The sequence below is a fragment of the Miniopterus schreibersii genome (assembly GCF_964146895.1).
Source record: "Miniopterus schreibersii genome assembly, chromosome: 18".
Lineage (NCBI taxonomy): Eukaryota > Metazoa > Chordata > Mammalia > Chiroptera > Miniopteridae > Miniopterus > Miniopterus schreibersii.
In genome coordinates, this window is record NC_138121.1 from 32,230,258 (window position 1) to 32,245,195 (window position 14,938).

Below are 14,938 nucleotides of genomic sequence, written 5' to 3' on the forward strand. Positions count from 1 at the left end.
CTGAGGATATAGCAGTGAATGAGCAAAAGAAATCCTGCTCTCATGGAGTTTGCATTCTAACCTGGGAGGGGGCAGATGGTAAATGAATTCTGATAGGACAGGTCAGCTGATGACAGCTGACATGGAAAAGTAATTGACCAGTTCCTGGTGACCAGCTCCGGGCTGGTACACCTCACTTTTTTTTCCTTTAAATATATCTTTATTGATTTCAGAGAGAGGAAAGAAGAAGGGGAGAGAGAGAGAAACATCAATGATGAGAGTCATTGATCGGCTGCTTCCTGCATGCCCCCGACTGGGGATCGAGACTGCAACCCGGGCATGTGCCCTGACCAGGAATCGAACCTCGATCTCCTGGATCCTAGGTCGCTGCTCAACCGCTGAGCCACGCCCACCAGGCATATACCTCACATTTTAATGTCTACACATCTGGTCTTGTTATAGTACAGATTCTGAGTGAGCTGCTCGGGGGGGGGGGGGGGAGCCTGGGATTCTGCATTTCTGACAAGCTCCCAGGTGATGCGATGCTTCTGGTCCACGGATCACAGTTTGAGAAACAAGGGTCTAAGGAGTGGGAAAGTGAACTACAGGACATTACAGGGTGGCTGGGGAAACAAAGATAACACACATGAACTAAGTACTGAACCAAGAGTAGCAAGCCAGATGGAGCTGACTTTGCGTCCAATAGGGGAGGAGATGCCAACTGTGGTTTGAAGCAACCAGGGAAGGCTTCACAGGGGTGACAATCTGGCTGGATAGTGCATGGTAGGTGAGGCTATTACATGCCAAAGGGTATGGGAGAGGGGTGTTCGCACTGGAATCACCCAAGGTGCCTGTAAACAATACACCTGCCTTGGCCCTAGCCCCGTTGTGTCAGAGTCCCTGGGTAATGGCTTTGGAGATACCCCAGTTCTAGATGAAGGGAAGGAAGCACCCCAGGACGGGAGTCCAAACGAGCGAAGGTATGGGGTACAGGGGGCTGACCTGGAGCAGTGGAGGGCTATGGGAAGGAAAGGTCCAGGCTGGGGCCCGGCAGTCAAGCCATTGCTGATCCCTGAACTTGGGAATGAAATTAGGAAAGCAGGGCTGTGGGAAGATGGCAGGGGTTGGCAGGGCCTGGCAGGAGGCATGGCTCTGGCCTTGGGGTCACGGGGAGGGCAGAGGACGTGGTGAGTGGAGACAGTTAAGAAGTGGAGGAGCTTTCACACCATCATGTGAAGAACAACCTGTGGCCCCATGTGCCATGGCCTTGAGCCAAACTAAACCCGCTGGAGCAGGAGGCTGACGCTGATTGGCCGTGTGCAGGTCACGGAGAAGGCAGCTGCCGCTTTTCCCAAGTGTCCCTTCCTGGGCACTGCCAAGAAGGGGCTCTGGCGGGGAAGCTCTCATGGAGACAAGGACGGCCAGATGGGACTGCTGGGCCGTCCCTAACTCAGGCAGACTGGGACATGGGGGCGTGGGGATATGGTCCTGCCATAGGCCTAGAGTGGCACAGGCCAAGGGGTCCTCCATCCTACCACTTTCAACCTCACTGGACCTTGCTCCAAAGCAACAATTGCCCAATTATAGGCACACATGTGCCACCTGCCCGACCCCTGCCACCTCTCTTCCTCTCCTCTCCCTCTCTCTCTCCCTCTCTCTCTCTCCCCCTTCCTGTCTCTGAAATCAATAAAAATATATTAAAAATAATAATAATAATAAATAATAAAATGTAACACCCTCCCTGTCATGGCTGGGCCTGGGGCGTCTGCATCTTACCAAAGGGGGACATGGCCCGCTCCCCACTTACGCCTTCCTCTCCTGGTCCATCCTGTTGATCTGGCCGCCCACGAACACTCGGATCTTGCATTTGCTCCATCTCTTCTTGCGGCCAAGGAGGTAGGGGAGTAGGAGGGTGAGGCCTGGCAAGGAGGGGCCCCAGGAATCAAGAGGAAAATCCTCTCAGGGTGGAGCACTCTCTGGGTTCTCACCCCTTTCTCTCTCTGGACCTCAGTTTACCCATCTGTGTAATGGATATGCCAGACTAACCCAGTGTGGCAGACAGGGCTCTGTGGGCTCAGGTTTATTTGGCCTGCATCATGGTTTTAAATAAGTGAGCTGGCATTTAATAACTGGGGGATTTCACATGAAAATCAGGATCTCTGGCATTTCTTGAAGATTGAAAATTTGACCAGTGGGTGGGAGCCTTCATCTCTCCCTGTCATCTCCCCACACAAGGCAAGGACCAGCTGTCACTTATGCCTATGTAACCTTGGACAAATTATTTCACCACTCTGTGCATCAGTTTCCTTATTTGCAAAGGGAGTTAATAATAGTTCCTCCCTGGGAGTTGCATTAGGTGAACCCACATAAAACAGAGTGTGAAGCACTATGACACAGTAGCTATAGCTCACAGATATACTCTGCTGGGGCAGAACCATTTCTCTATCTAGACTCTATCAGAGATTGGAACAAGAAAGCTGAGCCATGCTTTTTAAGAAAAATGAGAAAGAGTATATTTCACTGGGAAGTAAAGAGTATTCTTAAGCTTTCCTGGGCACCAGCCCATCTTCCCCATTTATGTCATGTGCTGCGACCCCTGAGGCCCATCGAGGCTGAAGGTGCCATCTCATGTTGACATCAGCTCCTCCCCATAAGTTCCCATTTGACAGCTGAAAAACTGGAGGCCAAGAGAGGGGCCCAACTAGGCTCCCCCAAGCCCAGTGGGGGATCCAGGGGCCCCGTCCCCCTCTGCAGGGCTCTGAGGTGCCACCAGAGACCTTGTCAAGAGCAGCCAGGAAGGGCATGCCAAGAGACAGAGGGTCATGGAGGGAAGGGCCAAGGGGAAAGCAAGTGCTCAAGGAGCACTGACCTCCATCGTCGAATAGCCAGTAGATGTCAATGGTCTTCTTGCCCTGCTCAGACTGGAAGATGGTGCTGGCCTGCTCCTCCCGCACCAGGGCCTCAGGATCCACTGCAGGGCCAGAGGGGCAGGTCACCAAGGAGCAGTGCACATTCAAATGCCCTGGTCTGTCTGCAAACAGCTAGCTGTTGAGGGCATGCCTGGGGAGTGGGGGAGTGGCCCAGAGCGCCACCAATGGCCCCTCTGACTCTAAGATTCGGGTTTGCCCCTCACAAATGCCCACAGGATGCCCCAGCTCCTGCACTGTGGGTTCCCCTGCCTCCCAGAGCAGGGGGAAAAAGACTGAAGGAAGCCCTGCCCCTCCCCGAACATTTGAGCATGGCCAGAGAGCCTTGGAGGGGGTGGGACATGGGCCCAGAGCCCGCTGGGTGGGTTCCCACAATGCCCAGACCCCAAATTCCCCCCACAGGTCTGTGGTCTTTAATACTGCCCAAGCCACCCCCCCACCCCCACCGTTAACCGACCCCAGAGGTCTCAGGTCCCTCCTGCCCTTGACCAAGCTCCCATGTGGCCCCCACTAGTTGCCACACAGGGTGAGAGTGTCCCGAACCCTGAGTGGGGTGGGGACTGACGTGTGCCAGAGACAGATGGCCTGGCCCTGCTGGCGCTGGCTTCTTTGCCATCCTCCGCTGGATCAAACACAGGGTTAACTGCAAGAGAAGGACAACAGCTGTGTCCCCAGCCTGTCCTCACCTGGGCACTTCCAGTTCCTCCTCTTCTGGGCTCCCCCTTACGGAGGAAGAAAGTCCCAACACCTCACCTTCCACTGATCTGGCCCCGCCTCCCTCGGACCTGCTCTTCCAGCTCCAGCCCCGCCCACTTCCTTCTGTCTCTCAAACAGGCCACCCTCATTCACCACGCTCCTTGTGGCTGGTGTCCCAGAACCAGGAGCGACTTTCCCCAGTGCCCCCTTCTCAGCACAAGGCCTCCTGCTCAGAGGGGCTTTTTGACCTGGGCCCTGCGTTGGTGATACTGTCTGAAGCGACTCATGGTCCACTGCGTTTCCCACCAGAACGTCAGCTCCCCAAGGGCAGACTTAGTTTTGCTCCCTCTGCGCCCGAGCTGCCCTGCGCCGGGCACGCCTCGGCCTCAGCGACAAGACCCAGGCCCTGCCTGCGGGAATCAGCGTCCACGCCTTTCGGGTCCCCTAGCACCTCCCCTCCTTGTCTTCATAAACGTCATTTATTGCACATTAATTCAGAGTCTGCGTATTCATACGTGACTTTAAATGCTAAACACATCCATCCCTACCCGGTGCCCCGGTGACGGTCTTGGAGACCAAAACGTCCCGTTTTCATGGCCCTCCCGTGTGCTTTCCTAGTCCAGTGTTTTTATGCGGGCATTCCTCTCCCCTCTTTCCCTTTTGCCCCTCTATGAGGTCCTCGTTAGTGCATCTGGGTACAAAAGTGCTGACTGTGACTCTGGGAGCTCTGAGTTCTGATCTGTCCCTACCTGGAAGCGTGACCTTGAACTGATCACTTCCCCTTTCTGGGCCTCAGTTTCTCCATTTGGAAACCTGGTGGGCTCTAAGGGACCATCAAAAGCTGACTTTCTAGGAGTCCGTGACCTTTATTCCTTACTCATTTCCTCCTCTTCCCTCTATCACTTAAAAAAAAATTGGTGTCTAGAACTTTCTGGGATCCTATCCCGGTTTTTGACAGGGGTGCCGAGCAGGTGGGGCGTGCACTCACTGTGTGCTTGCATCACCTCCGAGATGTTGAGCCCCTCACGCATCCTCATGACACATACTCCGTAGTTAAAATCAAAGGCATCACTGGAAAGAGAGGAGGTGGGGTCAGGCTCTTCTCAGCCCCAGCCCCTGGCCCCCAGGAGACCAGATGTCTAAAGCTGGCCCTGCCTCTCACCATCCCCTTTCTCTGGGCCTCAGTCTCCCCATCTGTGAAGTGTGCAGGCAGAACAGGACCCTCTAGCTCTGCAATTGATGCACTGTGGATTCTGTGGACCCCACACTCAGGGGGAAACTGAGTCAGACCAGTCTTCAAGCCAGGCCCTGTCCTCCTGGTACATTTGAATAATGCCAACAGGTGGGGATGGGAATTATTACCCCATTTTACAGACATGAAAGTCAAGTTCTGGGGGGTAACTTGCCCATGGTCACACACTAAAGAAGTGGCCACTGGGGTTAGAGTTCAATAGCTGAGGCTGTAAATCCTATCCAAGGGCAGGTGTGTGCACAAGACCAGCTTCGTTGGTGAAGGGAGCAGTAGGTTGTCTATATGGAAGGTATATCAGAGTATATTTACTGGCCTGAGAGTCCACCATTAGCGCTGATATAACAGGCTAAGTGTCACCCTCTCTGGACTCCCTCGATTTAATATCTCTGGGACAGGGACATTTCAGGTGTTGGAGTCCTGGAATGCTGGAGCTGGGGGAGCAGAGAGCAGGTGTCCCACCACCTCTTGCTATAACTCTGATAGAGGCAGCTGAGAGGCACCACTCAGAGCCATACAGCTGGTTCTCAGCAGACCTGGAAGCAGGCCCCAGGTCCCCAACACTCAGCCTGCCCAGTACTGCACACTGCTTCTCGGTACCACATCAATGCAGAAAAGCAACTTAGATGTGCATTTTCCAGACTTTGCACAGCTAGAGCTAAATGAGAAAGGGTTTGGAGTTAACCCCAGGGAGTTTACCCCAGTCCCATTCCCCATGCTTGTCACCTCTGCAGAGGCCTGGTTTCACTTCTTGCTCAGAGGGACGATTTCATGCTCCTTGGGCTGGCTATCTGCAGCTACTCTGCAGCCCACAGGAGGGCACAAGATTTTCACCTAAACACCCATAGTTTCAACTTCTCTGTAAAACTAGATCTGGCAACACTGGCCCACATTTCCTCCTGGACACAATTGGCTGGAGCCAGGTAGCTATCTCTAGTTTGCCACAGTCCCCACTGCTCCCTGTAGTCCCACACCTGGGCAGCTTTGCTCTTTGTGTTACCTGCTTGATCCCTTTCTCAGCTCTGATCCAGCGACTCCGAGCCCTCCGTCACCACTGCTTCCCCTCCACTTCCCAAGGCCCAGAAACCCTAGAGGCCCAAATCAGCAGACCCCACGCCTGCCTCCCTCGTGCCCTCACTCACTGCAGGATGCCGATGTAGTCCTCCACCGTGGCCGGGTGAGCCGACTGCCAGTTCTTCTTGAACCCGATCACCAGGATGTTGGGCTTCATTCGCCCGAGACCTGCGGCCTATGGGGAGTGGAATGAGGTGAGGAATCAGGCTCACAGGCCTGGGGCCTGTTCTGTGACTAGGGCGGGGCTCTCCATCATGTGGAGAGGACCCAGGAAATACACCCCCCGTCCAGGGTCCCGTCTGCCTGGACACACCTGTGAGAAAGGCAAAGCTACAGCCAAAGCCATCCCCTGTGGCCTGTCCCTTTTGTTCTGGATTATCCCAGCTCCTATTTCTCTCTCGAATTATTTCTCATAACGAGGGACTTGAACTTGGATGTCAAGTTGGAGTATTCCTGGGTCATCCAATCCATACATCTTTGATAGTTCTCTCTTCTTATTTCAGTGTTTAAAATATTATTTAATACTTTGAGGTGAAATTCACCGTTTTAAAGTGTATAATTCGGTGGCATTCGGTACAATCACAGTGTTGTGCAACCATCACCTCTCTCTACCCCCCAAATATTTTTATAACCCCAAAAGGACACCCTGCATGCTCTTTTTTTAATTTTGAGGAATATTTAAACATTTATCAAAATATATACGTAACATTTTTTTCACTTTGCTATTGGTAAATTATATCTTTAAAAAAACAACAAAAACAAGATGAGCCCACGGTCCCACCACCTGCACAAGCTTCCAAGTGTCCTGTGTGCTCGGAGAAGGGCCCCGAAGCAGCATATCTAGGGAGGCAAGGAAGGTGGGGCTCCTGTTGCAGCAAAAGGGACTTCAACCAGCCCTGAGGATGTCCTGCCTTCCAGGTTGTCACGCCAAGTAATAAAACCAGCTGGGGAGCCCCAGACCCGCACACCTGCATGAGAACCTGGACCCCGCTGCGGAGGTCCTCGGCAATGACATCTGAGTAGAAGGCCTTGATCTTCCTCTTGTTCAGCCACTTGGTGTGCCCGTTGGCGATGGCCCGGAGCTCAGGCATCCTCTGCTTGCGGGGTCCCTGGGAGGCACAGGTGACATTAGGAGCTGCCTTTGCCCTCTGGCCTGAAACTCAGCCCCTCTCCTGCCCTGGAAGCTGCCCCCCCCCCGGACGCTGCAGCACCCAGTTTCCAGACATAGGGGAGGGAAAGAGGGGGGTGGGTGATGTCCCTGTGGGTGGACATCTGGCCCCAGGCCCCCGAGGGAGTGCGGCCCCACCTCACCTCCAGGGGGCACTCACTATGAGCACGTGGCCGCAGATCATCAGGCTGAGGTTCCGGGTGAAGGTGCCCACAAAGTCCACCAGGGCCGGACGGAAGTTGGGGGGCCCTGTGAGCACCAGGCACTGGGGACTGAGGAGGGGAAGGGAAAAGGGCATGAGCCATCGGGACAAAGCCCACAGGGGGTCTGGATGCCAAAGCAGACACCCAGGATTTCCACCACCTCCTGGTCTCCCTTCTTAGAACCACCGTGTGGCCTCCAGCAGGTTCCTACACACTTTGGACCTCATCTTCCTGTCTATGACTCAAGGGTGACTTTCGGGGCCCTTCCAGATCTTGTGGTGGCCACCACACTGTGTCTCCTTTGTCCTTCCTCCTGAGGCCACCAAATGCTCCACTTGGGCAAATCACCCTTTTTACTACTCCACCTGGTGCTCCTGCCTAGTCCTGCATGGTGATGGGAAGAATAAAGACTGAGGAGGGAGGCCCATCACTTACGAGATCACTGTGTCATCTGGGTGGGTGACAACCTCTGAGTCAAGAGGCAGCCAAGGATCGTGGTCAAGGGCCACTACCAGACTCAGTAAGAGCCAGCCAAAATTGGCCACTCAGCTGTGTGACCTGGGGCCAGTTACTTAACCATTCCACCTGCTTGGTCCTCTTGGTTGGAAATGTCAACCGGGGTCCCCCGACAGACAGGTGGTGCTCCTCTACCTCTGCTCCCTGTCTGGCAGGGGCTGCCCACATCAAGTGGCAGGTCTTGGAGCCTCCCGGAGCAGGGCATGGTGGCCCTGGGTCCCAGGAGGCCAGAGGCCATGCTCACCGGTAGTTTTTGATGTGTTCCTCCACCTCGTTGAGGCCCACTGAGTAGCTCAGGGCTAGGTTGTAGGAGCCGGCCTGGACCGAGGAGCCCCAGTTCACCTCTGGGGAGCGGGGAGCACAAGATTAGAGACCACGGGGAGAAAGCAGGCATGCAGAGGGAGGGAGTGGTGGCATTCCTTACACACGGAGCACCCACTGGAGCAGGGCCGCCTGGTGGGGGCACAGCCTCCACGTCTGTTCTTAACGTTTGCACATACCATATGGCTACATCTTTAAAAGCTACACATCGAGGTATTCAACTCTACAGAATATTCCCCTCCCTTGACAAACAGACCTTTGCCATGACCTGGAAGGCCAAGTTCAAATGTAGAATTCTAGGTTTCCCTGGAGTTCTGAAACCCCCCCAGATCGCATCACCCCAGCATCCTTGCCTGCATGCATGTAGACACCCCTGTGTATGTGTCATGCTTTGTCCCTGCCTTACAATCAGCCAGCCCTTGGTTGCCCCTCAGCCTAGGTGTGTACACCAGGGGGCTGGCCACTCTCAGGAGGGCGGATCTGGGCGCCCGGGGGAGGGTCTAGAAGTGGAGGTGTTGGCTCTGAGTGAGAACATTCCCATAGCCCCTCCCACCATGGGGAGCCCAGGGCCGGATGCAGGCCCTTTAGCTGGGCTCGAGAGCAGGACAGCCTGCTTGGCAGCCTCGGGGGAAGGAGGGGACACCTAGGCCCTCAGCAGCTGATTGCCTTCACCTGGCTTCTTGTAGATCACGTAGAGCAGGAGGAAGAGGACCACCCCGATGGCGATGAGGGCCGCCCACCAGGTGAGAAGGAACATGATGACCACAGAGATGACCGCCCCAAACAGCGCCGCCCACTTGCTGTAGTATCGGAATGAGGGTCTCCAGCCTGGATTGGGACAGGGGTCAGTGGGCGCGCTCAGCCCTCTGGCCAGGGCCTGGGTGGCAATGCCAACAGTGCCCAGAGCCGGGGTCCCAGCCTGTGCCCGCCCACCCACCCTGCCTCCTGGGGCTGGGCCTGCAGGCTCCAGGAGGCCCACACGCCTGTCTTGCCAGAATTCTGCCATGGCGACAGGCTACACTGAGGAGGAGGCGCCCAGATCCAGCCAAATTCGGCTCCGAGGCGTCCAGCGGCAGCATTAGCCCAGCTCCCGCGGCTGGTGCAGAGCCACACGGCAGGCGGCACCAGGGCCTGTGGCCAGCCCCCCAGCAATTTGGGGCTAATTAGAGAGTCTTCCTCAAGACTCTTTACTGCCATCCATCAGTAAATTTTCATAATAAACATACAAATCTATGATGTCTGAGTGGTGCCCCCTAGAGTTGTGCAGTGTTCAGCCTGCTGGCACCCTGCCTGTGACTTTGGGCAATTCTCTTCCTCTTCTGGGGCATCAGACGTTGGCTGAGGAAGGTACCAGGAAAACCTCTGTACACTGTAAGCACTACAGGAATCCATGTACGGTGTACATTGTAAGTGCTTGATAAAGGATAGCTACTATTATTATTTACGTGGTGCCTTTCATTGGTTTCGATTTGAGAGGTGACCTTGGTCTGCCCACTTGCGTCCGTGCCTCCCGCTCCCCCCTTCGTTCCCCAGCCGCCTCCCATGGAGGGGTGAGGGGCTGCCTACCGGGTGAGTTGGTGATGGAGGCGTGGAAGCAGCTGAAGTTGATGAGGGCGTAGGAGCACAGGAAGAAGTTGGAAATGATGGGAGCGATGGTGTTAAGCTCGGCTTCAGGGACCCAGGGAGAGAGAGAACAGTCTGTTGGGCAACTTTGCCAAGGAACCACCTGGCACCACTGTCAAAGGGTGGGAGGCCCCAGACAGGCCTCTGAGGCTCAGTGAGTCTCAACCTTCTCATCTGTGAAATGGGTCCATCATTTTGTGATGCTCAAAGGGCCAATGTTTTGTAAACTGTAAACTGCCAGTTTTTAAGGAGATAGAGGGCATTGTGAGAGTAGACCCCACCTGGTGATGGGGTGACCAAGGACAAGGGCTGTCAGTTTTTGTGTGATCACAAATTATAGTAAGAGCCAAGATACATGTTATCTTTGATCTGAAGCCCTGAGACCATATCACAGTGGCCCTCACAATGGACCCACTCAAGAAGTGGCTCCTTCCCCTCCCTCTCTGCCCCCTGCATCCCCGGACAAACTTCCATATAAAATTCGGGGCCTGCTTGTGGGGCTCCCAAAACAAGACAAGCACCTCCTGACATATATGATTCCATTGAATGGCCACAGGAGCCCTGCCCCAGACCTTCTGAGGCCATGTCCTCAGTCTGAGGTCTGGTCATACCCTCAGATAAAAAGACACCAAATCCAAGTCGGGGTGGACTGCAGGGTGAGCAGGAAACCGAGATGGGTCAGGATCACCAGCCTAACTAGACGTTTCCATCCCATGGGTGTGGTCCTGCTGCCTCCCACCTGGTTCAGGACCCAGGAGTGTCCAGTGCCTGGAGAGATCCCCTGAGTGGAAATGACTGGACCATTAGAGTGAGTCTCACGGATTGGTGATGCTGGCCTGAGAAGCAAGGATTCAGTTGTGGCAAGATCACAGGACCACCAACAGCCGACCCTGTCCCATTCCTGTCCACAGGGAGTGGGACCAAGGAGTCATCATGCCAAGACATGGCCACTGCCCTTGCTCTCAGTGGCCACCTCTCTCCTAGCAAGTTCTGACTTGTTGGCTAAGTAATCAGGAAGTACTGGGGAGCATGCACACGTGAGAGCATACGTATATGAATGAATGTATGTATGCACATTTGTGTACATGTATACTATGGACACTTCCTGCCATCTGGGGCACACCTGCTATGCACTATTGTTCCCATTTTGCACACGAGGAAACTAAGGCTTAAGGAGGTGAAGTGATTTGTCCAAGGTCACATGGTAAAGCCAGGATAGAAAGTCAATCCAACTCACTGATGAACTGGGATCTTTCTCCTAGGGCATCCCCTACCTTGAAGCCCAAGGGATCTAGCAGCTCCCAGTGGGCAAAACAAGGTTTGTCTAGTTAGTACACCTACAGAGATATTGGTCCCACTGTTTGCATCAGCTCTAAGGAGGGGACCAGTCAGCTTGTCCTATGCTCAAAAGGTGTCCTGGGGCTAATTTTGACCTGAGGTGGGATGGGTGGGGTCCCAGCTGCCAGGGCCCAGGAATGCAGAACCAAGGAAAGCAGAGAGGGTTCCCCCTAACAAAATAGGAGGGTTCACCTGCCTGGCATGGTGTGGGAGCCACCAAGCCTGGGTATAGGGGAAGGGGGAGGGGCCACATGACCTCCCCAAGTTCTCCTTCCAGCTAAGGCCTCACTCGACTGAGATATTCACCAATTGCCCGTTACCTATGTGGCCAAAAGGGGCCACACACTACACCTGACAAGCTCAGGGGAGGCCTGTGTGGCGGCCTTACAGACTCAAAGTAACCACATTGGATGGTCTGAAATGAAAACTTTTTAACTAAAAGCAGTTTGTGGTGGGTTGTGATGTCCTAGGTTAGAACCTTCCCTGACAAAGCTCAGCTTTCACCTTAACTGAGCCTGTCTATTGTCTTTTGCATCTACAATCACATACCTTTGGAATGTCAGGATAACCCCCTTTTTATGGACCCCTCAGGGCACAACCAATGCACCAGGGTGGAGACCACAAATCCTCTCATCGTTACTGTTATTGAGTTAATGGTTGACTGTTAACTATCCTGCGCCCACCTATATAAAAGATCTATGTGTCTATCTTTTTACTTTTCACCCAATCCCAGGCGTTTCGCCGCTTTGCTTTCTCCCATCTCCCTAATTTATCACCAATGGATTTCACGTAACCCACTTACGTCTTCTCTTTTGATTTTAGTATATAAAATAAGGTGCAAAAATGCCATTTTCTGGAGCATTATCTTGATCCGTTGAGATTTTGCTTCTCAGCAATTGACAGTTTGGCTCAAATAAACTAAGAAAAATTCTCTACAGGTTTGAATGTTTCTTACGTTGACACCTGCCAGGCCTGGCTGGGCTCTGGGCACCCGGGTGAGCAGAAGGGAAAGAAGCCCCGAGCCGTGGCCCTCAGCCGCCAGGAGAGGCCAGGCCCCTGTGCAGCCTCCAGCCTCTCACCGATGATGATGAAGGCCACCGCGATGGCGTAGGCCAGCAGGTAGCCACGCACCGGCTCCTTGTTCTTGCCATAGCCCTTGCCGAAGAAGCCGATCAGGGGGTACAGCTGGTCCTCGCACAGGCACTGTGGGCACAGGACACAGCGCTCAGCCTGTGGCCGGGCCCCCCCTCCCCTGCAGCCACCTGGACCCCAGGTCCTGCTAGCTCCCTCCTGACCTGGCTTTTGTGTTACCTGGGAGTGATCTCCCCCCCTCCCACCTCACCACAAAGACAGCCAAAGGGGAAAACGAGAGAAGTGGGTGGCATCAGGTGAAACCCGACGGTGGGGTGGCAGACAGGGTATCGGGCTGTGCACGGGAGAGTCTGGGTGGGAGATGCAGGTGCTCTTCAAACACCCCAGAGGAAGGCGGCTGCTTTCTGCGAGTCGGCTCACTAGCCCCCTTTCCTCCAGTCTAGACACCCCCATCACATGACACCTGCTGGCACCTGGGGACTCTTGCACCTGGGCCTCCTAGACACTAACCAGTCCCCACTTCTGTAGACTCACCTGGAAGACTTTGGCAGCAGAGACGAGGCAGGCCAAGGCAGAGGAGAGGGTGGCCCCGAAGATGCCGGCCGTGATCAGGGGTGCAAAGCCTGACACCATGCTCATGGTCTGCAGCGACATGGGGTTCAGGGTCAGCATGGTGGGGGATGGGCCTGAGCCCCTACCTTGGGCACCCCAGTCCCCTCTGTCAGCAAGGGTTGGGTCCTGATGCCTCCATCTGAGTCTGCAACCATCACCCTGGGATCCAGTGCCTATTGAGACAGGGACTGGGCCCAGTGACCCCCACCTGAGCCCAAACCTCTTTCCTCCAAGCCTGGGACCCAGCTATCCCCAGCCCGCCCCCCCCTGTGCCTGGCAGGGCTGATTTCCCGGCCCAGGTCTCACGTACCTGGTAGTAGTTGATGAGGCCATAGTGGCAGCTGTGCTGCTGGGAGCACTCTGTGAAGTTCCAGCCATAGCCACAGGCCAGCCCCTCGCAGGCGCCCAAGCCGGGCGTCACTGTGTCGTTCACACTCCCAGAGGCATCACGAACCACACAGGAGCCTGACGAGAAGGGAGGGCGTGGGGAGGTCTGTCTCCCTCCCCTCCCCTCTCCTCCCATCCCATCCCATCCCCCAAATGCTGACACTTCTGCAGAGGGGGAGAGGCTGCTGACATAATATGATGGTAATAATAATGATAATTATTATATGACAATGTAATAATAATGACAATGATATTATCTAACACACAGGAAGCTCTTATGATGTGACAGGCACAATACCTGGGAAGCAGGTATTACTATTACTTTGTTGTCTTTCTGCAGAGGCACAGCAAGCTCAGGTGACCTCTTTAAGGTCACAATGTCCTCCTTAAAGTGGAGACCTGGGTGTCAGGCCATGACTGGCTGTCACCTGGGCCATGTCCCTTAGCCACCTGTGAATAGCTTACCTCACAAGGAGCAAGAACACCTGTGAGGATCTCAGTGAGAGGCAATTGTCAGCAGCTCAGGCCTGGGTTCAGAGCCCGGCTCCACCACTCAGTGGCTGTGTGACCTTGGGCAGGTCATTGAACCTCTCTGAGCCCTGTTTTCTCCTCTGTAAAATGGTGGAAGTGACAGCGCCCTAATTAAATGTGATAAGGCAAGTAAGGGGCTGGGCAGGCCTGGCTGGTGTGGCTCAGCAGTTGAGCGTCAACCTTTGCACCATGAGGTCCAGGTTCGATTCCTGGTCAGGGCACTTGACCAGGTTTCAGGCTTGATCCCCAGCAGGGGAGGTGCAGGAGGCAGCAGATTGATGTTGATGTGAATGTTTCTATCTCTCTCTCCCTTTCCTTCCTCTCTAAAAAAAAATCAATAAAAGCGTTTTTTTAAAAAGAGAATAAATCTCATTTGGTACATCAGCATAAAGCTGATGAATATTCTATTCTATTGATCCTTCCCTAAGACCTCCTCTAAATGCCCAGCCTTTAAAATCCCTGAAAACGAAGAAGGCCCTGGGGCTCTCTCCCTCCAGGGAGCATGCCCTTGCCATTCCCTCCCCACTCTCCTTCCCCCGCAGGCACGCATCTCCTAAACTCCAAGGGACCCCACAAGACTCGCAACCAGGGGAGCAATGGGCATCGGCAGCTCACCCCAGGCTAACCCCTGAACCTGTCTCCAGGGCCCCCTTCTCTCTGACTTCCCAGTGAGCCAAAGCCGCCCGGCCTGGGCTCTCCTGGGGCTTCTTCTAGGCCCTTCCTTGTTTCACTGTCCTAAGTGTTTTTGCTGCAGCCAATACATTTTTCCTTGCTTTTCTACACTTTGCCTCTCGATTGAAATCTTTCCTTCAAGAGGACAAGAACCAAGGTCTCATCTCGCTGGTAACACTACTATTATTCCTATAGTCAGAACATAATTTGTTCTGTAGGATTTTCACACCCTTGAATCTGTGACCTCAGATTTGAAGGGACTAAAGAGCCTGGTCCCCCACCACCCCATGAAGATGTTCTGGTCACCACCAAGGTGCCCTCAAAATAAGGTCCAAGGCTCTGCCTTCTGGGATTGCAAAGCCCTCCCAGCCCAGTTCTCCCTGTTAGCTGAACCCCACTCTGTGACCCCCTCCAGTGGTCTGGGCCGGCTACTTACCGATGGTGGCCGAGATGGCCAGGTAGGAGATGGTGGTCCAGAAAATGGCCATGAGTGTTCCCTTGGGGATGGCTATAGCAGGATCCTGGGGAGGGGGGCAGAGACGGCATCAGC

At 54.4% G+C, this 14,938-nt stretch overlaps 1 protein-coding gene across 2 annotated transcripts in view; it reads right to left on the reverse strand.

Moving 5' to 3' along the window:
• SLC12A3 (solute carrier family 12 member 3) overlaps positions 1 to 14,938 on the reverse strand; it is a 34,930-nt gene that overhangs the window by 11,678 nt on the left and 8,314 nt on the right. For both annotated transcript variants that reach the window (XM_081118576.1, XM_081118577.1), the window contains 14 exons: positions 14,825 to 14,909; positions 13,109 to 13,263; positions 12,721 to 12,828; positions 12,174 to 12,297; positions 9,700 to 9,801; positions 8,806 to 8,961; positions 8,057 to 8,156; positions 7,254 to 7,365; positions 6,894 to 7,034; positions 5,994 to 6,100; positions 4,591 to 4,673; positions 3,472 to 3,549; positions 2,849 to 2,950; positions 1,787 to 1,898 (listed from right to left, as the gene is read on the reverse strand). In XM_081118576.1, coding sequence (XP_080974702.1) covers positions 1,787 to 1,898; positions 2,849 to 2,950; positions 3,472 to 3,549; positions 4,591 to 4,673; positions 5,994 to 6,100; positions 6,894 to 7,034; positions 7,254 to 7,365; positions 8,057 to 8,156; positions 8,806 to 8,961; positions 9,700 to 9,801; positions 12,174 to 12,297; positions 12,721 to 12,828; positions 13,109 to 13,263; positions 14,825 to 14,909 — 1,565 coding nt within the window. The remainder of the gene's footprint in view (positions 1 to 1,786; positions 1,899 to 2,848; positions 2,951 to 3,471; positions 3,550 to 4,590; positions 4,674 to 5,993; positions 6,101 to 6,893; positions 7,035 to 7,253; positions 7,366 to 8,056; positions 8,157 to 8,805; positions 8,962 to 9,699; positions 9,802 to 12,173; positions 12,298 to 12,720; positions 12,829 to 13,108; positions 13,264 to 14,824; positions 14,910 to 14,938) is intronic.